General features: G+C 43.0%; 1 protein-coding gene across 1 annotated transcript; it reads left to right on the top strand.

Annotated features, from left to right (window-relative positions):
- Positions 1 to 1,409: 1,409 nt before the first annotated feature.
- Positions 1,410 to 25,336, top strand: LOC117481024 (protein asteroid homolog 1-like). The gene is made up of 6 exons (XM_034128475.1): positions 1,410 to 1,718; positions 2,982 to 3,835; positions 4,462 to 4,758; positions 5,239 to 5,437; positions 6,035 to 6,167; positions 25,302 to 25,336. Exons 1-6 carry the CDS (start codon positions 1,592 to 1,594, stop codon positions 25,324 to 25,326), a joined length of 1,635 nt encoding a protein of 544 aa, XP_033984366.1. The 5' UTR covers positions 1,410 to 1,591; the 3' UTR covers positions 25,327 to 25,336.
- The last annotated feature ends 907 nt before the right edge of the window (positions 25,337 to 26,243 follow it).

Raw genomic sequence — 26,243 nt, 5'->3', positions numbered from 1 at the left:
GCATGTTTTCCTCCATTCCTCCCCTAAAATCAACCTCAAGTGTCCCTAAAATACCTTAATAAAGTACACCTGGAACCACATCGAAAGAACAAGTGGAATCCAGCTGGGACCCCTAAAAGTCCTCTGGTTTCCTTTAGCATCCCCCTGAAACACCTTCTTATACCTCTCATAGTGCCGCAAGACCCCTTAAAACAACTGACTTGCCGCGGACTCCTACTCTGACACCGTGCAGGGGTCGCTCTCCCGGGCCTTCATGTTCTCTGACCTCCAGAACATCCTCCAGACCGCGGAGGGGACATGGCGCCGGGATTGGTGGCTCCCCGCCGGCTGAGGCACCCCGGAGAGCCCCAGAGAGCCGAGGAAGATCCGCTCCTGGGTCTTCATCTCCTCCACATGTGAGAGTGTACACACACCGAGGAAACACACCGCTAGCAGTAGCAGCACTACGAGAGTCATGTTTGGCCTCATGTTGGACTGCACTTTCTCTGCTGCTTCCTCACCTGAAACGCTGCTCCCAGAGAGAGGGACGTTTGATTTAACCTGTGAAACCTCCCGGTGTGCAGCTGCATAATTAGCCGATATGTTAATGAGAAGCGGGCAGATACGCAAGTGATTAGGTGAGGGTGGGTGGCGGGAAGATAGAGACTGATCTCAGGTCAGGTAGGGAATCAACAAATGGTATATTTCTGACACCAACAATAAAGTTTGCAAAACCGGACATGGAGTTAGTTTGTTTAAACATTGTTGAATAATGTTTTGGTGAATAGTAATAATTATACCAACGTCTCTCCTCCATTCATGGCATAGTTGTATTCACCTGCCCTGCCCTTGGACCATTAAAGGCCGAATCTGTATGTCCCCATGACACAACATATATGGAAAATGTGTAAACGAAAGCTCTTAAAACTAATTTATTGATCAAATAATACATTAAATAAATAAATCATATTAAGAGTAGGATTGCTTTGTCAGTTGAGTTCATATCTAATCAAAACTTTCAAAACATTCAACAATTATTTAGCTGCCCCACTGCAGCAGATTTGACCCATTTTCCATCGAGGTGGTTCCAGGACGTGTGCCCGCTTGCCAGAGGACCACTTGGGGTCAAACCAGACTGTATGGTTAAAACGAGATGTTTCCTGAGTTTCACTTTCTGTTTCCAAACTTTACAAAAACATCCTGCCAAGGGAGACAAGTAAGTCATTTAAATGAGGAACTTTTTAAATAACATGAGTTAATATCTCAAAATAATGAATGAATAATACAAAATAGAGACTTTATATTACAAAATAGAGACTTTATAGTACAAAATAAAAACTATATATTTCAAAATAAAAACTTTATATTTCAAAATAAAAACTTTAGCCTATATTACAAAATAATGACTTAATATTACAAAATAATGACTTAATATCTCGAAATAAAGACTAAATATTTTTTAAATAATGGCTTAACACGGTGGAGAGAAGGCAGAGACTGGGAGCTGCTGTGATGTGAGGAAAGTGAAACTTAAGGGAGGGAGGGAGGAGGTGCAGCAGCTCCTATAAGAGCGGAGCCCCCCCACCGGCTCCTCCGTAACTCTCTGCCCAGGATGGGAGTCCAAGGCCTGACCACTCTGCTGGAGAAACACCGGAGGATCTACCGGGATCGCCGCCTCTCTCACAGCTGGCTGCTGATCGACGGCAGCAACCTCTACCACTGGCTATACGTCAACTCAGGTGAGTACTGCAGTACACAGAACAGTACTCAGATCTTGCACTTGAGTAAAAGTAAGTGTTTGTCAGTATATCTGAAATGACTAGGTTAGCTACGTTAGCTAGCTAGTTTACAGCAGATTTGCAGTAACATCAGAAGGTGTCATGTGATCACATTCTTAAAATAAGACCATAAAACATTTTAGGTAAGTTTCCAACAACAGAGACAGTTGTTCAGCTTTATAATCCTGAACGTCACCAAGCGCTCCGGTCCCAGCTGTGTGCGTCACCTTTTAGTGTCCCTGTGGTGGGAATGTATTTATCAAATGTGGATAGAGAATCAAACCATTCAGCTGTCTTTGCCATATTTTATTTCTTGCAAGAAAGTTCAGTCAGTCATACAGAGAGCATACAGTCTGCAGAGTGAAAGACCCAGGCTGCAGTAGAATAGTCCAAAAATCAGCTACTATCGTCTATTCCTATCGTCTATTCCTTGACCTCTGTGTGAAACGTCACGAGGTTAAGGAATAGTGGAGAGGAGAATTCAAAAGGGCTTAGAAGAGACTGCGGTGCTTTGAGAATCGACTGCACTTTCACTATCCAACGTTTATGATGCGCCAGCGGACGACATTAATACGCGTCTGCTGTGGGGAAAACTACAGTTTTCTATACAGCGGACTACATGGATGTGACGTCCACCCCCCAATTAAAACATGTTCATACAATAATGAATACATTTGCACCCACTAGCACCCCGGCGGCGGTGGCGGCGGCGTTCGCGACACAGGGCTTCATCACATAACTTTACATGGGGCCAGAAGTTGGAGTACCAAACACTGACTCCTGGTACTCATCTGAGTACCTCACCCCTCTTAATAAGCACCGTAACTTTCATGATATAATTTCTTGGTTATAATCGGCCGAATGTTGTGTGATGGCAAATGCTGCGGCCGCAAGGCATTTTCAAACCTCCTTTCCTATCATCTAGAGAATTCAAACAGCTCTTATCATGGTGGCCACTGAGGTACTTCCGGGTCATATGTTTAATAAGAACGGACTACTGTAAACTCATCTAGAGATAATAAAGGAAGCATTGAGGCTCCTTTCCTATGATCTAAAGAACTCTCTTATCATAGCTGCAGCTTAAAGACTTCCGGGCCAATTCCTCAGCTAGAAACTTCCTGAGAGGAAAAGAAGGTTTGCAGAGCATGTGTGAAAAGAGCTTTCGTATTGCTGTGTTCAATGTGTTCAATGTGTTCCTTGTGTTTCCTGTTATTGACTGCTCAGGTCTGGACCAGAATCACGGCGGGGAGTATACTGCGTTCGCGGCCCTTATTGAGAGGTTTGTTAAAGCGCTCAGAGACTGTCAGATCACGCCCTACATAGTGCTGGACGGAGGATCGGACATCTTAGAAAAGAAGAATGAAACCGTGATGCAGAGAGCAGTGGATCGGATCAAACGAGCGCATCGAGCGGCGCAGGACGGCCAGCGCGGCCAGCGCGGCCAGCGCGGCCAGCGCGAGTACATCATGCCGACGCTGGTGAAGCTGGTGTTCCGACAGACACTGAGGCGGCTGGACGTCCAGGTGGCTCAGTGCTATGGAGAGGCTGACCCGGAGATCGCCGCCCTGGCCCGGGAGTGGCAGTGCCCGGTGCTTTCCGGAGACAGCGACTTCTACATCTACGACCTTCCAGTGGGACTACTGCCCCTCTCACACTTCCAGTGGGAGATGGTTGTGCGGAGGGGCTCCAACAGCTACATCCCCTGCAAGAGCTACAACACCTCGAGCTTCTGCATCTTCTTTAAAATCCAGCGCCAGCTCCTGCCCGCCTTCGCCGCCCTGGCCGGGAACGACTACGTGAATCTACACCGGCTGCAGGCGCACGTTAGCTGGAATCAGTTCGCCCCGGCAGGCGGCGGGAACATGGGCCACCTGGACGGGCTGCTGTGCTGGCTGCAGAACTTCCAGAAGCCTCAGGAGGCCTTCGAGGCGGCGCTGGGGCTGATGGGAGAACTGAGCGGCAACAAAAAGGCGGAGGTGATGAAGGGCTTGAATCTGGGGATGGAGGAGTACCAACTTCCTCCCAGCGCCCTCAAAAAGTTCTTCATCCATGGGATAGCACCTCCATTCTCCACAGAAGTAATGATAATATATAACATTTAACTTTCATCCAAAGAGACTCAATATTCACCTACATTCTTCACCTGATATAGGTCGCTTCCACATTTTGTGTGCCTTATTTTGTGTTCCAACTTCCGTTCAGAGCTATTACTTTGCTATCAGCTTTATAGACCGTTTCTTGCCAAATAAAGTTTTTCCAAATAATGCATGGGATTACTGCGCTGTTTGGACCTGGGAAGAGCTGTTGGGCAGTATACAAAGTCATTAAAACTAGCTGCACCTTTACCAGCTTTGACAACACATTAATGCATCAAAGATTATAAAACATATCATATATATTATTCTGCACAATGACTACTTTAAATGTTGCTACTTTAACTATATTTTGATGATAATACTTGTTCTACTTTTACTTCAGTAACATTTTGAATGCAGGACTTTTACTGTAACAGAGTATTCCTACACTCTGGTACTTCTACTTTTACTCAAGTACAAGATCTGAGTACTTCTACTTTTACCCAAGTACAGGATATGAGTACTTCTACTTGTACTCAAGTACAAGATCTGAGTTCTTCTACTTTAACTCCAGTACAGGATGTGAGTCCTTCTCCTCTAACAAGTATCCTCACTTTGTCCCCCTGGAGGTGGCTGGTGTCCCGGACTGGTCCCGGCTGCCTCTGATTCAGGCCTGGCTGCCGGCGGAATTCCTGGACGTGCTGCTGCTGCAGAAGATGAAATTCAGCGTCTTCGTGGAGCTCGCCGCCGCACCAAGCGCTCACCTTACCGCCAGGCCGCTGCGGCAGGTGATGTACGGGCTGCTGCTGGGCGAGGGCAGGGAGGTGATAGAGCGAGTTAGGGAGGGGCTGCAGCTGAGGTTCATCCCTGTGAAGACCGCCTCCACAGCAAGCTCCCTGCAGCTCTCACTGCAAACACTGGATAAGGTGGGTTCGTGCATCTTTACATTTGGTATTTATGTCTTTATACTGTGATGGAGTGATGTGTTATTTCTGTGTTGGACCCTGAAGGAATCATCTCCCTGGTCCAATGGGATACCTCCATGTGATTTTGGATTATGACATAAAAGAATGTCTGTAACAAACGTTTATGATACTTACATGTTTAGTTCAGTAGGATAATCTCCACATGCTAACACCACTTTAAGATTTCTGAAGTAAAAAACTAATGTTGGGCTATAAAGGAACTACAGCACGGTCACATGACTTCACGTTACCACCGCTAAGCTAAAGGCGGCTAATGTTGGGCTATAAAGGAACTACAGCACGGTCACATGACTTCACGTCACCACCGCTAAGCTAATGGCGGCTAATGTTGGGCGTGATGACGTTGAGTCGTGTCATTTAGACACTTGTTAGCAAGTTTTAATGTTTTTTAAATGGGGACATCTCCTCCTCCTCCCCCAGGCGGAGGCCTCTCTACGTCTGCAGGTTCTCCTTGAGGCCCTGGGGGTCCCTGAGGCCTCCTTGGCCCCTGTGCCTCCCGCCCTGCGCCTCCCTGTGTGCGTCACCTGCTTCTGGCTGCAGAGAGCCCAGCCTCCTGCAGACGAGGAGGTGCTGAAGGCTCTTCTGCTCGGGCTGAGCTCCGGAGACGCCTTCAGGGCAGGTAAAAAAACACACATTAAAAGATGAGAGCAGCGCTGCGTCACTTCCTGTCATTAATACCGCCACACCCAATTTCCAGTGAAACCGTTCTCTTGATAATTGAAATGTAATTCTGTATAAATTAAATAAAGCTGTGAATTGATTGTGAGGGATAAAATAATACAATGTTTCCCTCAGAGATGTAGTGGAGTGGAATCAACAAATAAAGCATCAAAAGTACCTCAAAATTGTACCTGAATAAATGTACTCAGGTATATCAAATGTCAGACAATGAAAACAAATAGGAATACAGTGTGTGTGTGTGTGTGTGTGTGTGTGTGTGTGTGTGTGTGTGTGTGTGTGTGTGTGTGTGTGTGTGTGTGTGTGTGTGTGTGTGTGTGTGTGTGTGTGTGTGTGTGTGTGTGTGTGTGTGTGTGTGTGTGTGTGTGTGTGTGTGTGTGTGTGTGTGTGTGTGTGTGTGTGTGTGTGTGTGTGTGTGTGTGTGTGTGTGTGTGTGTGTGTGTGTGTGTGTGTGTGTGTGTGTGTGTGTGTGTGTGTGTGTGTGTGTGTGTGTGTGTGTGTGTGTGTGTGTGTGTGTGTGTGTGTGTGTGTGTTTCAGCCCTGCCCCCCCCCAGACAGAAGCTGGACGTGCAGGTGTCTCACTCTCTGAACCAGTGGCAGTCCTGCCTGAAGTCCAGCCTGCACCTCAACCAACTGCTGGGCCGACCGCTACCTGAGCCCCCCCTCTCCAGGTGAGTCCTTCCTGAACCCCCCCTCTCCAGGTGAGTCCTACCTGAACGCCCCCCTCTCCAGGTGAGTACTACCTGAGCCCCCCCTCTCCAGGTGAGACTTTCCTACAGATGTAGCACCTCATTTAGGACAGTTTGAAACGCGAGGGCCGTGGTCGGCACGGGGTCTGCCCTCGATCAAGAGAGTTAGTCAAATATGACCAAGTCGCTGCAAATTATCCCGCTTATTACATGGCCACATTCTCAACAAAGTAACGACATGACTCCCAATATTAATTGAAATGCTTTTATGGATTTAGAAAATGTTTTTATTGATTTAAAAAATAGTTGTATGTATTGATTTAAATTGACATGCATCCGCTAAGAGAAATAGTCACTAGACACTTGACACAGTGGCTTTTGGCAAAGCAGAAAAAGAACACTCAAACCGAGAGATGAGTTATTGTTATTACAACGTGACTTCACTATTATTTAACAACTCTTTTTATTGGGTTCTTTTATTTGGGGTTAAGTAGGGTGAATTGCCCTAATGTGGGACATTTTTTTGCATTTCAGACTTCTGGAATATATTGCGATATGAACAGGGTTGGGAGGGTTACTTTGTAAATGTAATCAGTTACTGATTACTGAATACATGGCTCTGAAAGTAATCCGAATACAGTTACAGTTACGTGTCTTAAAAAAGTAACTTAATCAGATTACTTTTAGATTACTTTTGGATTACTTTCTTTTTCCATCACAGATGGGTATGTTTTGGTGTACAGGAGACACAAAAAGCAAAAGGAAACTGAATGTGTTTTTACTGTTTTAATGGCTTATCAAGAGCACAACTGAAACATAACATCTGAAACGATGTAACAACATAATACACTTTTTGAAACACGGCTTAGAACGGGCGTGTCGCCTTCTGTCCTGCCAGTGTTGGCAGGACATGAATTAAAATGTCGTACTCGGACTTCATTTTAAGGACATTTCGGCCAGGGGTGAAGAGCTATATTTGTTTAAGCACCGGATTGGGAAAACAGGAGAGTGTGCACTGTGCACCAGTCTGCCTTGATCTATGAATTCATGTCCGTGACACTCACAGTATCTGCTGCCTACAGCTGTTTTATAGAAGGAAAACCTCCTTCACTTCATGAAATCTCTGCGGCACCAGGAGGTAGCGGGAGGGTTAACTCAGCCTCTGAGAAGAGGAGCGTGCAGTGCCTTTCACGCACCGCCTTTCACGCACCGCCTTCACTGTGTTTACCTTCAGATAGAATCATTAGAAAGGCTAAAGAGCGACCGCAGGCTGATGTATTTTAACCACACACACCTCTACACACACACACACACACACGATTTAAACGCAGACTTGACCCAAGATACCTGTAGTCGACTAATTACAGGCCTCAATAAAGTTCTGCCATTGATGAATCGTGATCTTCTCGCTCCCAGGAAAGAAACTTAAAATAATGAGACTAATGGAGTCTCTGAAAAGGTTCAAATTGGTACTTTAATTAAGTAACGTGGTTAAAGAACAAGCATAGGTAAGGAAGAGACAAAGCCGGTGATGTCTCTCGGGAGGCTGCAGCGTAGAAAAAGAGGCCGTGTTGTCCTTTCCGATCACCTTTATACTTTTCTCGTTCTCTCCCGCTGTGCAGATAGGGGGACCGCCCTCCTCGTCTTCAATGTTCGACATCGCGTGAAACAAAGGATTTCGACATTTTGTATTCCTTGCTTACTTCCTTAAGCCTTTTCTCCTCCTTATCTCTTTCATTACTTTTTATTTAATACTTTATAAACAGCAGTAATAGTTAGTTTAGAAATCCTAGAAACACTTTTACGGCACAGTTCTCATTTACGGTAACTCCTTCTGACGTCATAGCTACCCACGTATGTGAAAACACTTTACGATCAACTGTACCTTCATTTAATATTCAGCAGTAATAATATCTCGACGTCTATAGATGTAGTGTTAAAGTCCGTAGGTTTTGGTGTGCAACACTCCATGTCATTTTCACTTCATTCAGAAAACGTGATATTAGCCACATGCTAACTACTAACTACTAACCGGATATGAAGGATTTTCAGAATAAAAGCTTGGCATTGAGATTTCATGAGAACTTCCCGGTTTTTTCACAATAAAACAGCTTTTCAACTGACGATATGTTTTAGACTAAATTATGCTATTAAACATTGATTTTAATTTCTAACAATCCCTCCTTTCACACCTTTTAAGGTGTGAACACAATACTGAAATTAATGAGTTCTTCATCTGAACTTTGCATAGTACATAACTCATATCAAAAACATACAATCAGAATAGAATGGTTTAAATAACCATCATCAAAAATACAAAAAATACTTTGGCTGGTCTTCAAACATAAAAGTTTTCCCTTGTGCATAACTTCTAGTTTTAATCATTCAATATCACTTTTAAAATAGCAGCAACTTGTGGTATTAGAACATTTCTTACTCCCTCCTTTCACAGAAACCGTTCCCATACCACATTCAGTGTTAAGGGACTTGTTTTACAAAGTATAAAAAACATACTATTTAAAAATCGCATCACTAATAACAGTATAAAACATAAAAGAAGGAAACTATTTTAGAATAGTGCAAAGTAATACCACTTTGTAGCTGGTTCTTCATTCTAATGATTTCATCATTTGAAATATCACATGATTTGGACATTCTTTGAACAATCTCATCATTTATCATCCATATAATTTAACATCATTTACACACTGTCATCATCTTCATCAATATCTGTATATGGGTTGGGTCGTCTTGTTCTGCTAGCAATTGAAACTGTTCCCTTATGAGAAATGTACCCTCCCCCCTTTCATACTTTTTAAAGTATGAAAGTAATATGTTCTCTAGAAAAGGCCGTGGTGATCAATCGGTACGTTAGGGTACATGGAATGCAACTACAACATCTAGCACTCCCCTGGGCACCCCTATGTTATCCTTGTACACTGTGGAGCCTAAACTCGCTCCTTTGACTGGTCTCTTAGCCCTACTGGTTTTGGGGTGTTTCGCCATGTTGATTAACTGCCCCACTGTCATTGGTACTGCATATAAAACATCACTGGCTGTACAAGTGCACAGGTCCCAGTCCAATCCTGTGGCAAGACTGCGTACAAGGTTTTAGTTCCATGATACCATCAAACATCTACTCTGGGATACGGCATTTCAGACAGTCATTTCTGGGAGAAGATTTTGGTCAGTTACAACAATTGGAGAATTTCATCACTTAAAAGTTCCTACTTCAGTACCTTCGGGTGGTCTGTTCTAATGCAGTGATAAAGTTCCTTAAATGGTGTGAAAACCGGTGGAATATCAAATACTCATTATACTAATTTATCTTCAATTCTGGTCTGCTTAAAGAACTATGCTAAACCCTTTAACAGTGTGTGGAACCTTAGGTGTCCGAGCATGTAACAGTTACTCCCTCCTTTATCAAGGATTTTAAAAACAGTTAACAGAAAGTTATTTCATCAATGGTTTGTAGTTCAATTTAGGAATTTTCACTTATAGCGGATATGTTTCTACTTTAAATAACATCTCTAAATTTCAGGTCATCACTGATTAAATGGATGACCATTAGGAGGTGGTGGCGCTTGTCCTTTAAACTCATAATTTGGTGCCGTGCGCTCCCTGTGAAGCTGCAAGTAAGATTTAAAACAACTGCCTAAACGATATGGGTTGTCAAAAATATGCACCATTGCAATGAGTGATCCAAGGCCCCGCATGTATTACTCCCAATTATATTGCTTTTTCCAAAATTAAATTTGCAATCGCTCTTTGCCCAGTGTCTTTTACAACTCTCCATCTTAGACGACAAACTGGTGTTATTTCCACTGGTTCTCCTATGGTAATAACTATGCTACAATGGTGAAATCAATACTTTAGATTGGAATACTATATTTGGCTTGGTACTAGCTCTCCCTTTAACATCGTCCAACAAACACAGATTTGTCTACTCTTATAGAGTGGTCACTAAAACTATCCCTTTAGCTGTAGATCAATATTGTAACACATTAGATCTCTACCAAATTCACCCATGAATAAAATGTCTTAGGGAATAATTCGTTTACATGATGGAAAGATTGAAAAATATGTTCTACTCTGTACTCCTAAGTCCCAAAACACTCACTGCTTAAAGTGTAAAGTGTGGTGAATATGTCCATCATGTCTACCCCTTTATCTCACAGTACCCTCAGTGTGTTTTAGGATTAATTCCTCATTTTACTTTAACAGTTTCCTCTTTATTACTATTTTAATTTACCAATTTATTAATTCGTGGCTAATAAATCTTTTTGTCTTTTCGCATTTATCAAATCAATTCAAGTTTGTTTGTGAATAAGTGTGTTTATGTATAAACTCACTCACTCCCGTTTTCCTTTTTCTCCTCCTCTTGTTGTCTCAAGCCACGACCCCCTCACATTCTGTTAGACCTTCCAACTTCTCTGGTTCTGTCTTCTCCTCTGGTTCTGTCTTCTCCTCAGTCCATCAGCTCTTGAATCATTCCGCGGTTACTCTTTTCAGTGGCCCAACTGCTTTGCATTTCATCTCCTTCTTTACAGTCTCTTCGCTGTTGTATGGAGGGCGTATTCTGCTTTCATGTCCCACACTCTGCTCTTGTGCCATATCTCGTGGCTCAGCTTGGAACTTCATGTCCTGTCTGAGGGACTGATGAGAGTATGCCTCTTTATGTCAGCATGCTGTTCTGGTTCTGGATGCCTCAGGTGGAGATGGTTCTGGATGCAGTCTTGTCGTTGTTGGTTCAGCTCTGGTTCTCTGTCTGTTCGATGGAGCAGGAGGAGGAGTCTCCTGTAGTGAGGTCTTTTGTCTGAAAGGGGTCGTAGCAGTCTGACAGGCAGAGAGAGAGAGAGAGAGTCCAGGTCTCGGGACGCATTACCTATAGAAATTCTAACACACTGAGGTAAAATAAATCCAACCTTCTCCACTCTATTTTCTAATCATACTATCTGTTTTAGTTGTTAAATGCCATCTAAACACAATTAATGTCTACTAATACATTTACTATATCTCTAAACATTGTTTTCACCCACTGTAACACGTCTACTCCAAATAACTCTTTCAGGAAACCATTTTCTTCTATAAATTGAAATACTTACATGTTTCAAGCACCACATATTTCACACACACTATAAAAGGACGTCCCCATATATTCTCCAATATTTTAAATCTCACCATTACTTAGAGCAATAGTAACTTTTGTGACTGAATACATCTGTGCAATGTCGCCACAAAATGTTGGGGAATTTTGTTCATAGAGTTTGTACATACAGTTGTCCTCGTGGGTTAGTACCCTGTTTCTACTGTAATAACTTTTCAATAATTGTGCTCAGGTCACCAGTCGGTTGTCCATAGTCTTAACAGGGGTGTTTCTGGTACAGTCTAAAACATGGATCCAGTGTATTTGGAGATTCCCCAAATTTGTAAATCCCCATCACTTACATATCTCGATCACTTAAACCCATCTCATCATTTGATACAAGAACTGCATATAGGGGGGGTGAATCATCTTGATTGTAACCTCCTCACCTATGGGAACGAGTATTTCTAACTCCTCCTCTTGTTGCTCAACTGATCTTTTGGCTCTGGGGATAAGTGAAAGTCTCTGAAACACGGCTGGTGTTTTGTTAGTGATGTGGGCATTTTCTATGAGTGAACTAATGGATCCATGTCTTTCATGATATTGTACTCCCCATCCAACCAGAAAGGTGCCAAGTGTAATGAACACAATCAACAATGCTATTCTGACTCTTATCCCTAGGGGACCCCACAATTGCTTTGGCTTTGTTCTTGACATAATCTCTATTTTATCCATGGTTTTGTCAGTTACAGAATGTAAATGATGAGTACAAAAATAACGTATACAAAAATCGGAACAGAACGTGGTTCTTTTTCAGGTGTAAAACAAAAAATAAGTTTTCACTTTAGTGTGCAATTTTATACAAATCTCAAGACAATTCGTCTTTCCTGTAGTTTCTATCTTAATCTTATTTCTATTTATTGTTTTGTTCCAGCTCTGCCAAATCAGTCCTAGCTTCCAATACTTCTCTGGAAGTTGCCAGTGAAGGGTGACAATGTGTGAGGTGGTGTCAATTTGCTCCTTTTTCTTTACCTTTAAACCGGAGCTCGTGTGAAGTTCGTTACAACTTGTCACGGTTCCGACCACCGGGGATCAGCCCACTGTATTTTGGGAACTTTCACCCTCACCCAATCACCTGGCCGAACAGGAGTCTCTTCTGATGTCTCGTCTGGTAGCTGTGCAGTTTTTCCTAGCCTGTGTAGACAAAAACTTGGATAATATTACTCAAAGCTCTGACATATTCATCCACTTCTATTTGTCTAATATCTAAAACTGGACCACTCCCTCCTTGGAGGAGGCCCAAGCTTTGGTATACCTTTTGTTGTTATGCGACCTATTGTTGACAACATGTTACTATTTATTAACTACAACGTTACCGAAATCCATTATCAGACTAATCATGACCTTCCCTCCTCTGAGCATAAAATGCTCAATTAATATCGCAATGATTACCCTATTATGAATAGGACATGGAAAAACCCATAACGTCGTAGCAAACACATATAAATTCTCTGTGTACCCACAAGGCGTACAAAGATGTTGTGTGATGTATCGTCTTCCAATGATATAAATGCACATTGACTAAAAATCTGCCATTAGCACAAAAATATAGTTTACTTCTTGTTAGTTCAATAATGGCTTTTGTCATGGTACTATGTATCAGTGTTGCTGTGAAAAACCACACCCTTGGTGTTGCTAATGCGTCTTAGGCCTAGGCTCCACGGGAACGAAAACGGGTTGTATCCGCATATTTCTCTTGCGTTTAGCCCTTTAAGCTACACGACGCCGTAACGGAACGGTAGAAACGGACCCTGCAAACGACAACGGGTCCAAAGGTGGATAGATCTGGGAACGGAGCGCTCTGGGGGGTCCAACGGGGCCGTGTGGTAGCCTATACGGTCATCCGTTTCTGATAATGACGACGCAATAGCCCCGCCTCTCCCCGCCTCTACTGCTCACCCCCGCAAAAGTACACTGCACACTGAATTCAGATTATTTATCTTTATCTCGATATGGACATAAACGCGAGTGAAGTCTAATCTGACAGGACGGAGACACGCAGCTCCTCCCGCTGTGATGCAGCGGGAGCAAAACACACACTTCAAGTCAGATCATCACCCTTAGCTATTTTAATTACCTCTCAAACTACCTAAACTAATTATAAATATGTTTATTTTTACTTACTGGATCAGCTGCTGCATGAGGAAGCATGAAGATTTAAACTTTAACACACGTTGACCGGCGAAAAACTCTGCCCGGTTCCCTCGGCCCCCACCGCGGAGAATAAACAGAAGTGCAGCCATGACAACCATTCTTCTTCGCTGCTTTTGTGGAGGAAGTTGCTGCTTTTGTGGAGGAAGTTACAGCGCCACGTACAGGCTCGGCATATGTACTGCAGCTTTTCCAGCGGTTGGATTCAAACGGAGCTGTCTCGTGTAGCAAGACACAATCCGGTGTATATTGCGTGTGGACGGAAGCTTTTTGGCGTTTGCGTTTGCGTTAATCCTATGCGTTTTGCCGTATGCGTTCCCGTGGAGCCTGGGCCTTAATAGCTCTAGGATTAGAGATTGGCTGACACTGCTAAACAAACAAATCATGACAAAATAATATTTCTTTAAACTAGAGGGAAATACGAACTATTCTCACAGAGGGTTACATGCAGAAGAACATGAAGGGCTGATGTCCCTCACTTAAAAATAGATATTGCCTTATGCACTACTTTATAAATCAGCAAATTCACTTGAACATAAATAATGAAGACTGATTCTTGAAACTGTTGTAAAAAACCCTACAACTTCTTCATCCAAGCTCAGTGTTATGTTATTTAGTTGGCAGCTCATGCCTTAAAACAGAAACTTCTGACATATTATAAAAATGTGTTCATGAGAGAATGTAATCTGACTCCATATATTCCTCAACTTATAATAAATGAAGTTCCCCTTTAAACACAGCCCCGGTCTTCTGACAGGGTCTATCTATGTACTGGCTGGTAAATGTTGTGCCAGTTTCTGTCACTCTGTCACTGTTCTCCCGCTAACAGTCACTCTCTAGTTCTGCTGGGTTCTTGTTGACTTCTTCACTGGTTTGAGACAAGCGATCTTATTGAAACACCTCCCTTTGTAGCCAGACTTCACCACAGCAGAATCGAGTTTCTGTTTTCAGGTCTCAACAGCTCCACATCAGGTGTATCTTCGCCCCTTGAACTGCAGTCGATTTAAACAGGAGGACTTGGTAAGGACCCTCCGTCTTGGGCGAGGACTAGGATTTCATCTTCATCTTTTGGGCGTAAACCCATTGTCTTGACCTCACTAGCTGTGTGGACACAATAGTTTTCTGTGTGGGGGAAAAACATCACTCGTAATCTCTTTCCTTCTCATAATTACAAAAATAGTCTGCTAAATGTTCTACTATGTTTTAATCTTCTTCTACTAATCTGTGGATGATTTATATTTAAATGCAATATGCTACTCACGATTGTTAAATAACATTCAACACATTCATGTTTGGAAATCCTGTTCCTCTTTGACATCCCTGAGACCCCCTGCCTCTGTTGTAGTCATGGAAACCTCCCCTGGGGTAACTGTGTGAAGGGCCGTTGTTTGGGGCTTGTTGCTGTGTGGTGCAATGTTCTGGTACTTGTAGCATCCTGTGGTGCGGACAATCTCTGGACCAATGGCCCATTTGGCTGCAACAGTAACATCCCTCAAACCGGAATCCTCTTCCACGTCTTTGTTGATTCTGCATCTGAATCTCTGGCACTACTCGAGTTTGAACTGTTGGAGGTGTCTGGCCTGCCTTCTCTGGTTCTTCCTGAGCTTGAATTGTTGGAGGTGTCTGGCCTGCCTTCTCTGGTTCTATGGCCATCTCTGAAAACTTCTCCTCCCTTCTCCTTCTCTTGTTCCTACAAGCCTCAGTGTCTTTCTCAGCTACCTGTATCTTCAAAAGTCTTATTTGTAGCGTTTCCCGCTCTGTCTTTTGTGTTTCTCTTTCTCGTCGTCTTTCTTCTGTGATTTCTTCTAATCGTATGTTCTCTTCCATCAGCTGTTTGGATTTACTGGTTAGCACTCTTACTTCATACTCCAATTCTTTGACACTTTTGTCCGTGGAGACTCCATTGAACTGCAATACTTCTATAAATCCAACATTTGGGGAGGGAGGAGGGACTTCGGCCAGGCTTAGATACAGCTTTGGAGTTTGGATAACTTGAGCGTCTTTAGTTTTTTCCGCTGTCTTCCCTCACTGGCAGGTCTGCTACTTGGACCACATTTATGCTGTCTGTCAATAGGCTGGCATATTCCAGATGGAGTATCAGACTTGTAACTCTTATAAACCTTTGTTCAGCTTCCCTCCATACATTTAGCTGTTGTAGGCATTGTTCATGCTCATAGTCGAGTACTGCTCTTCTATGGGCTTTTGTTGGTTCAGGTTGATCATCTGCTGGAATCAATCCTCTTGTTTGCCACTGTTCAAACAGTTTCTCTATTTGGTTCCATGTCTTCTGACTATCATTCGGATTTGTTGTAGCATCTGATCTGATGTTTACCCTTTCCTTGATGTCTGCAGTTGAGCCTGGCACTGCGAATGCTCTTATCTTGGTGTCTTTTGGTGACATATTTCTTAAGTAGTTGGATATAGTTATTAAATGTATCAAAGATGAATTACTAATCTACTGAATAGTACCTTCGTTCCTGATAGAAAAGATCCTATGTCATCCGAACTTAACTTCAAAATCTGGGAATTTTTTTATTTTTTTATTATTATTTTAAGTTTTTATTTATTTTTATTTTTTATTTTTTAAAGATTAATAAAGATTAATAAAAAATTATGCACATTTTTAAAATCAGACATTTTAAAAATAAAAATTGTACAGTGTATGGTCTTGGCTTTGAAATATGAAAATAGAAATCTTGTGAAAATCTAACTTTACTGTGTATAGTATATACTAAAGTGCATGATTTTATGCTAATGTCATAAACTGTGTTTACTTCAAGTATATGGTGTTTGGATATTCTACAGTCTAGGTTGAGAGACTATTATGTAAGGTTTCTTATCTTAATATCAGGAACCACCTGTGATTCTATCTATGTGTGACACTTGAAATTAAACTTTAGCATATAATTGTAATTTATGTGTGTTGTATTTATAAGTTTTTTTACTCCTGTCTTGTGCAACAATTCTGTACAACCAGCAGAGTGCGCTGTTGTAATTTTTCAGCTTCTTCCACCAGCGGCAGCTATTCTAAAACTGACTTCTATTTAACAAGAAGAAGCTTATTTTTCTTAATAACTACCTTTGAAATGGGAAGGAAATTCACTATATGATTAAACAGTAAAGCATAACAAGCCAAAACACATTTGCAAGCACACATTTGAAAGATTAAACATTAAAGCATAAACAGCCAAAACACCTTTGCAAGCAGAAATATTTCAAAAATCAGATTTGAGCTTTAGAAAATACAATAATCCTTTTCTTCAAAGACCAAACTCCAACGGTATATAGATAACCTGAGGCATATATGCAGGGGACTTTACTTCCTGATTTTTGGAAGACAAGACTGACCCAAGATACCTGTACATAGTAGAAAGTTAAATTGACATTGTCAAATTTAAAGGAGACCTATCATGCAAAATGCTCTTTTGTACGTCTTTTATACATGAATATGTGTCCCCGGTGTTCCAGGGAACCCACCAAGTGTCAGAAAACACAACCCTCTCTATTTTCCTCCATACCCAAATCTCTAAAAAAGGGGCTGCAACGGATCTGATACAGACTGATCCAGATTTGAACACTTCTATGTCATCACAGAAGTGGCGCTACGGCTATTGGGCCAACTCTCCACCTATCAGGGGAATGTGGGGTTGGGCCACGGCCGGCCATTGCCGCTCTAAAGCGCTGGAGACCCTGTAGTACATATGCCAGGCCTGTAAGTGGCGCTGTAGTCTGCCACAAAAGCAGCGAAGAAGACTTCCCGCCCATAGTTACCATGGTTACCCTTCTGTTTATTCTCCGCTGTGGCTTTTTTTCTCCCTCCCCGAGGCAAGCGTTTGCTCCCGCTGCTTTAATTCAATGCAATCCCTCCCCGTCGAGGCAAGCACTGTAATTCTCTCCGGTTAGTCCACCAGCAGATGACAAACACCCACCTCTCCGCCTCTTCCAAGGAACGAGGGGACCGTGCGGCAGAGTTTCAGTTTCAGTTTATTTCGCCCGTCAAGATGTCCGTTAAAGTTTAAATCTTCCGGACAAAATTTGAAAAGTGCCGGTCAAAAGTCTTCTTTGTTATTTATTGAGCTTTAAAACAAATGAATAACGACTCTATATAATAAAACACGGAGGACGGAGATCTCTTTTTCTCCCCCTCTTCTGACAGCCCAGCAGCTGATCAGAGCACGGCTACCATCTCCTGCAGGGGGGCGTGGTCAGCAGAATCAGACCCGTAGACAGCAAACAGCACATAGAGCGAAATGAGGCATGGCTAAAATGCATGATCTGTTTGGTATTTTGATAAATATTAGGGCTGTCAAGTTAACGCGTTAATAATGCGTTAACGCAAAAAAAAAAATTAACGCCACTAATTATTTTAACGCGATTAACGCATGTGTATTTTTTGTCCTTGGCCGCCCCGTAGTTTCAGAGCGCATCGAGTTTAAAATACCATCTACAAGCTGATGCTGACAGCCCCGCTCCTGCCGCCCGCTTGTGGCAGACCACACTTCCATGCTCACCGGCAGGCCCGGACTGGCCATCGGGAGGACCGGGAGGGTGTGTGTATGCGTGGCGCGAGCGAGGCACACCTTACGTGTTGTTGTTGTTGTTAGCATCTGGTGCTAGCTAGCTGCGCTAACGGATATAAGGAGCTGTTTCAATGAAAACAGAGGAGCGACATTTCGCCGACAACTGCGCCGAGCACTTGACTTTATGCAGGTAGCCAGACAGTGGGACATTGTACGAAAAGTCAGCACACTCAGCACGGATAGTGCGCGCAACATGATTGCAGCGTCCAGGCAGCTCCCGTTCGAGCATATATGCCTTGAGCTGCACATAGCTCCAACGATCCATCACAGTGTCTCCACACTCACACACACAGGGCCGTATCCAGGATTTGCTAAATACAGAGGTCCAAACATGCTAGGGGGGTTCGGGGGTATACTCCCCCGTGATTTTGGGGATTTTCATTATCTAGTTAGTTGATTTTTAAGTCCTGTGGGGGGTCACAAATGGATAATATATTGATTTCAAACCATGTCAGTGGGCTGCAGCATAAATTATTTTTGAAAGTGTAATGCATAAGAATCAGTTGATTGTTACATATTAATGATCTGGACATGCAGGAGAGGCTAAAATGATCACAAAACATTGTCAACATTCATTTTCCATGTCTCTCTCCTTTCCATAACCTGCCCCCTCTCTTCCATCTTCTTTAGTCTCTCTGTCTTCTTCCTGTTCATTACTCTCTCTGTCCTCTACTCTTTCTCTTTCTCAATCTCTCCCTCATTGTTCACTTTTTTCTCCTCCTCACTTGTCGCTCCTGCCAGTGAATTAAAAGCAATTCAGCAATTTAGTTCATTTCACTTGTTTGCATTATTTTTTAAATAAAAATCTGTTATGTTTGATTCACAAAAGAGAACAAAGATGGAAGCATATTGTGTTTTATACAATTGTATGTTATTATGACATCATAACTGCAATAGATGTATGTTGTTAAAAATATGCCTATTGTCTAGCAGGGGTGGGCAATTATTTTTTACAAGGGGCCACTTCAGAAACTCGAGCTGTGTTGGGGGGCCGAATCAAAAATAAGTTGAACTTAATTCTGCTCAATATACCAATACTGAAAAGGTGTTTTACAGTATGTTAAAGATAAGAAATGAATCAGCTTTATACAAAAAGAAATGAGTGCTTTTGATTTTTGTTTTTCAGTTAATTTTACTTGTTCAGTGAGAAAAATCCAGTCTGTCTTGGGCTTGAACAAGTGCACGGAAATCTGGTTCAATGTCTGAGGTGGATATGCGAAGGACAGCTGAGAGGTGATCATCAGTGATAGAGGATCTGTATCTGGATTTGTTGAACTTCATCACTGAGAATGTCTGTTCACATATGTAGGTAGATCCAAAGAGGACCATCATCTTCTGAGCACGTCTCCTGATGTGTGGAAAGTTCTCCTCTTTCAGGGAAGAGTAAAACTCAGGCAGTGAGACTGACCTAAAGTGCTCTGACAGAAGTGTGTCAGACTGCAGGTCAATGAGTTCAAGCTGAACATCACTGGGTGCATCATCCACATGGCATGTAAATGGGGAAAAGATCATGTTCATTTCATTCTCAACTGTTTTGAAGTCTTTAAATCGCCTTGAAAACTCACCATGCAGTGCTTCTAACATGGATGAGTACCTCTGGAGGTGATCAGCTGATGGTGTGGCTTCCTTCAGTGTTGGCAAGTGCGTGAGAATGTTGTCCTCCATTTGGCTTGAGAGAAGCTGCAGCTTTCTCATGAAAGCCTTCACTGCACTGTACATGTCATGCACAAAAAGGCCCTTGCCTTGCAGTTTGACATTTAGTTCACTCATTAGTGCAGTCACATCTACAGCAAAACCAAGGTCTGCCATCCAGTCTGCATCTGAAAGCTGTGGGATGTCGTTTCCTTTCTTCACACAGAAGTCTTGAATCTCTTCTCTCAGGTCCCATACTCTTTTCAGCACTTTGCCCAGGCTGAGCCACCTGACAGCTGCATGGTAGGGTATGTCACGATGTTCAGTCTCACTTTCCTCCAAAAGTGCAACAACCTGTCTGTGATTCAATGCTCTTGCCCTGATGAAGTTAACTATTTTAGTTACAACATCAACAACATGGTTAATTTTTAACACTGACTTACACAACACTTCCTGATGTATAATACAATGCAAAAATACCTATTTCTGCTCAGGGTTAATTTCTGTCACTTTATCCTGCATTCTCTTCAATAGTCCAACATTTTTCCCTGTCAGATTTGGACAACCATCCGTTGTCACGCCTGCCAGCTTGTCCCATTTCAGTCCCAACTTTTCCACACATGCATTTACCTCCGTGAACAAATCACTCCCTGTTGTTGTCCCTTTCATTGACTGCATGGCTGCCAGCTCCTCCGTGATTTTGAAGTCTGTAGTTATCCCACGTAGGAAGATGAGTAGCTGGGCAGTGTCACGTACATCGCAGCTCTCATCCAAAGCCAAGGAAAAAAAGTCAAAGTTGACCGCTCTGTTCTGCAGCTGAAGCTCCAGATTTCCCGCGATGTCCTCAATTCTCCTCGTAACAGTGCGTCGGGAGAGCGGCACTTTCTCAAATGCCTCCTTTTTCTCCGGGCATATTAGTGTCCAACAAACACTCCTTAATGAACTCTCCGTCCGAAAACGGTTTACTTTTAAGACATAACTCGTCTTGACAGCTGCATCTCTGGATGTGGAATGTTTTGTGAAAATGTGTTGTTGGCTTTGCAGCTTAGCTAGCAAAGCATCCGACCCCTTTGCCCACTCTTCCTCAGACAGGTTCTTGTATTTATCTGCGTGTTTGGTAGCATAGTGGCGACTCAAATTGTACTCCTTGAACACAGCGACCTGCGCACCACAAACTAAACACACAGCTTTACCTTTCACTTCTGTAAATAAATACTTAGCGGTCCATGTCTTGTTGAAAACGCGGCATTCAGTATCGATCTTTCTTTTTTTGCCCTTAGCGGACATTTCGAGGACTAGCCGGCCAGCATCACTCGTACAGTAGCTGTTACGGCATGCGCGTTTACGTAAATAAATAAAAAAAACAGCAGCTTCCTTTTCAAAATAAAAGCAACACAGTTAGAAAAGTATTTACGCCATGCAAGCAATACAGCTGTGTTGCTTTTATTTTGAAAAGGTTGCTGTTTTTTTTCATTATGTTATAATTTATGATCAACCTCACACGGGCCGGCCAAGGCCGGCCAACGGGCCGGATGTGGCCCGCGGGCCGTAAAATGCCCACCCCTGGTCTATAGTGTAAATGAAGATAGATAGATAGATAGATAAATAGATAAATAGATAGATACATAAATAGATACATAAATAGATAGATAGCTAGATAGATGGGGTTATTAAGCCTACATTCTTTTTGTGTGACTGTATCTGCAGTTCCTCCCTGATTTCCATCACCTACTCTCTCTCTCTCTCTTTCTCTCTGCCTGTCCTGTCTCTTCCTGACCAAAGCTGAGCTTCGACTGACGTAGTCTTTTCATTATATCTGAGTCAGTGTAAAAAGAAAACAATACAATGTTATATCTTCAATGTTTTACTCAAATTGAAATGAAAGAAAAGCATTCAAATGTTTATTAAAATGTAATCCTTCTGACATTGGATGAATGAAATTAACTTTAGCTCTCTAGCTAGTTTATTCATGCAATGTAAACCAAAGTATAGCCTATAGCTGCAATATAAGTTAGTGCATGTTGTCGGACGTCCACTGACTAACGTAGTGCGTTCACACAGCATCTGCTGGTCATATGATGTCCTGATGAACAGAAACACAAGCAGCCCGCTGGACTCAGATCTCTAGATACTTCATCACTCCTCTGTTGCTCCGATACAAGTCCGGGGCGGGCTGCGGTGGTTTGTTGATACATGTCGTCTTCTTCTGTTTGCTTTAATCGAGGCTACGTAGTTATGCAGCGCCCCCATTGTCAGTAAATGGAAGTACTACAAAGAACCCCGTTTAGTGCCGTTATTTCACAAGTTTTTTTATACGCAGCTCGGAAATAATTACCGAGGTCCGGACCTCGGTGACCTCAATGGTGGATACGGCCCTGCACACACACACACACACACACACACACACACACACACACACACACACACACACACACACACACACACACACACACACACTTTTCTGACTCGGCGCCGTGCTGGTGGCTGCCTGTTGCTTGCAGCTCCTGGTAGATCATTCCTTGACCCTCTGCAATTTGCCTACCAGCCTCACCTGGGGGTGGACGATGCCATTATTTACCTGCTGCAGCGTGCTCACTCATACCTGAATGGATCGGGTTGCACTGTGAGAATCACCTTTTTTGATTTCTCCAGTGCATTCAACACGATCCAGCCTCGGCTACTGAGTGACAAGCTGCAGGCTATGAGGGTAAACTCGTCCACCATCTCCTGGATTACCAACTACCTCACGGACAGACCACAGTACGTCCGGCTGGGCAGTGTGCTGTCTGATGTGGTGGTTGGTAGTATTGGAGCCCCACAGGGGACTGTGCTGTCTCCTTTCCTGTTCACCTTATACACCTCTGACTTTCAATACAACTCAGAGTCATGCCACCTGCAGAAGTTTTCGGATGACTCTGCAGTGGTAGGGTGTATAAGGGATGGACGGGAGGAGGAGTACAGAGCGCTGGTGGGTGATTTTGTTCAGTGGACTGGAAGAAATCATCTGCTTCTGAATGTGGCCAAGACCAGAGAGATGGTCATTGATTTCAGGAGGAAGAGGACATCTCCTCCTCTGCCCCTGTGCATTCTAGGAGAGGATGTGGCAGTTGTGGAGGTCTACAAGTACCTGGGAGTGCACTTAGACAATGGGCTGAACTGGAGGATCAACACTGACGCTGTGTACAAGAAGGGGATGAGCCAACTCTATTTTCTGAGGAAGCTGAGATCCTTCAACGTATGCAGTAAGATGCTGGAGATCTTCTATCAGTCTGTTGTGGCTAGTGCACTCTTCTTTGCTGCGGTCTGCTGGGGGGGCAGCATCAGAGCCAGTGACACCAGCAGGATCAATAAACTGATCAGGAAAGCTGGGTCAGTCATCGGCATCAAGCTGGACCCCTTTGAAGCTGTGGTGGAGAGGAGGACACTGAACAGGCTGTTGTCCATCATGGATAACCCCAGCCATCCTCTCCACCTGCAGCTGGACAGTCAGCGGAGCTCCTTCTCCAACAGACTGCTGCAGCTCCGCTGTCACAAGGACAGATACTGGAAAACATTCCTGCCCACTGCTATAATACTGTACAATAAATCACCTCTGGCTGAAAGAGAACTCTCTGCTCCATAGTTTCTCTTGGAATAAAACCACGTTGTACATTTTACTCTATAATCTGTTCAATATTTATACTCCATATTCCATATATTTGAATATATATATATATTTGTATATATATATATAATATCTGCATGTATATTTTCTATTTCGACATGTATATTTTATATTTTATATTATATTTTATTTTTCTTTCTATTCTTGTATATTTTGTAGTTTTGTTTTATTGTAAAATGCCTGTTATGCTGCTGCAACAACAACAATTTCCCAATTTGGGATCAATAAAGTACTATCTATCTATCTATCTATCTATCTATCTATCTATCTATCTATCTATTGTATTATTGTATGAGAGAGGTTCCAGGTTGAATTGAGGCGAATATTTGTAATGTTCAGAGGTTGTTGTGTTTAATAGGGTTAATAGGGTTAGGGGGTTGTCATTGTTCAAATGATAATAAACAAACATATAAAGCATATTTGTCCACTCATATGTTGATAAGAGTATTAAAGCTCCCATGTCATGCTTTTCCGGTTATTACCCGTCCCCTTGTGTGTTATGAAGGTTTTTATGCATGTAAACGGTGTGCAGAGTCAAAACCCTCAAAGTACACCCTGTAGCGAGTAAAACTCTAACACAGAAAATACCTCCCCAAAACGCCTCGTTGGAGATACGTCACTGCCCATTTGAGTCTTCCATTTAGTTCCGGGTACGGCATGATGTCATGCGGTACCCGGAACGAAATGGACCAATCCCGAAGAGCTATGGCCACACCCAGCGGCGCTGGCCGCACCCTCTGCCAGCCTAACATTTACTGTTGGAAGCTCTGGTTCAGTTCACAATCGATCCAGTCATGCCACTGCCAAGGACCTGTTTCCTGAAATGTGAGGAGAAACCTGAGCTGTTTGTCCTACCGACGGAAGAACCACGACGAAGTCAGTGGTTGAAATGTCTTTTTAACACTGTTCCTTCAGAGGTTCGAAGAACCGGCATTTCACAGACGAAAGCTTCCAAAACATTGCCCAGTTTGAGGCCGGATATGCACAGCATTTGAAACTCAAGGACGATGCTATTCCTAGTTTGTTTGGACCGTTTGGAGCAGGGGAAGATTCGGGTACACAACCTGTAAGTTTGCATTGTTATTTGTGTATTTATCAAACAAGACTGTTTAAATGTGTAAACTGTGTTGGACTGCTAAGCCATTGACACAGTGCTAACTGTGCTAACTAAGTTGCTAGCGTTTCCATATATCAACTCTAATATCAGCAGATGGCCTTGCATACATGTATCTCATAGCAGGAGAATGTCTGCATTCACACACAAAATACCTATTGACAATATACTCCGGGTGATTTGCCGTGCGGTCAGTCGCGAAACGTAATTACATTATAGCTGGCGTAGCGTGTATGCTACCGATCTAACCGACGGAGCTAGACATGGGTTTGGTCGGAAAAACATTTGTGTTATGCTACGTTGCTAGCGTTTAAATATATCAACTACAATGTCAGCAGATGGCCTTACATGTTTGTCATGGCAGGAGAATGTCTGCAGTCACACACACGGAATACTCATACAGTATACTCCGGGTGATTTACCGTACATTGTGACAGTACATGTACATACTGCATGTATAGCTAACGAGGCTAGCTATACATGCTAGCGCAAAACAATGTATTCATGCAAGTTACAATGTATGACCGAACGTAGCAGAATACCCGTATAAGATTGCAATTATAAACACGTTATTGCTAGCCTAATATGAACCACTAGCTTTTGTTCATAGTAGTTTTATTACACTACATTATAGTTGCCGTTCCTCCGAGCTAGCGTTCATATCGTGTTAGCTACCAAAGTAAACAAGAAAGCTAGGTTAGCATATTAGCTGGCAAGCTGTTCATTAGATGGATTAGATAGATCCACACTCCTACCACAACTACTACTAACGAATCTAAAACAACTAAGTTTCTCTAATATTTTGTGATTTGCATTTGATTTCGTCCAGCCAGATCCTGGCGGACAATACATGACGGGGACGGGACTACTACTACTGAGGCCTCGTCCTAAAAAGCACCGGCTGCGCCCAGGCAAGATGCGGGGAGGAATGGATGATATATGTATATTTATGTTCATTTTGTACATTTCTAAAAATAAAGTTGAATGGAAATACTTAGTAGGCCTATCCTTTCTTCCCTGAATTATTTGCTCCTATAACATATCATTCATATATAGCAAACCATGATTTGATTTCTCATCAAACAGTAGTAGTTTATTACAGGTAAAAATAACTTACTCTTTGTTATGACCGGCTCGTAGGCCACAACGGAAAGACAAGGAGACATACACGAGTTTACAAAACCACGGCACATTTATTGTGGTAAATGCAGAGATAGGTGGTCGAGGGGAGAGAATCGCCGAGCCGCTTTGGAGAGAGACGGGCCGCCGTGTGACTCCGGGCAGCTGGGCTTAATAGCACCTCGGCTACGGAGGTGTCCGTGATCGCGCTGATTAGCCTCTTCAGCTCCACCCCATCGTAAGACCTGCAACACACCTGCACAAAGGCCCTGGGGCCGTCACACTCTTCTATAACAACAGTTGTAGGTACAGTTCGGTTAGTTAGTGTATAAAATATACGGCTGTACCGACGCCATTATAAGACTGATGTTCCCCGAAAAAAGCGGGCGGAGCCTCTCTGGTGGTTGACTAATCAGAACAGAGTGGCCGAGCTGACCAATCGGAGCACACTAGGCTCACAGGGAGGGGGGGGGGCAAGAGCTCCAACGAGTCGTTTAGTGGAGAGAGTGAATACTGCTGAATACACATACTTGACAGAGATGCTGTATGCGAAACCAATGTGAGTTTGGAAAATTGCACAGTATAAATCTATTTTAGTATACCTCAACAATGTAATTATGATCAGTGGAAATGGCCATGACATGGGCCCTTT

Source organism: Trematomus bernacchii, unplaced genomic scaffold (assembly GCF_902827165.1).
Source record: "Trematomus bernacchii unplaced genomic scaffold, fTreBer1.1, whole genome shotgun sequence".
NCBI lineage: Eukaryota > Metazoa > Chordata > Actinopteri > Perciformes > Nototheniidae > Trematomus > Trematomus bernacchii.
Note: the sequence above shows the minus strand (reverse complement) of the source record. Positions and strands in the feature narration are given on the sequence as shown.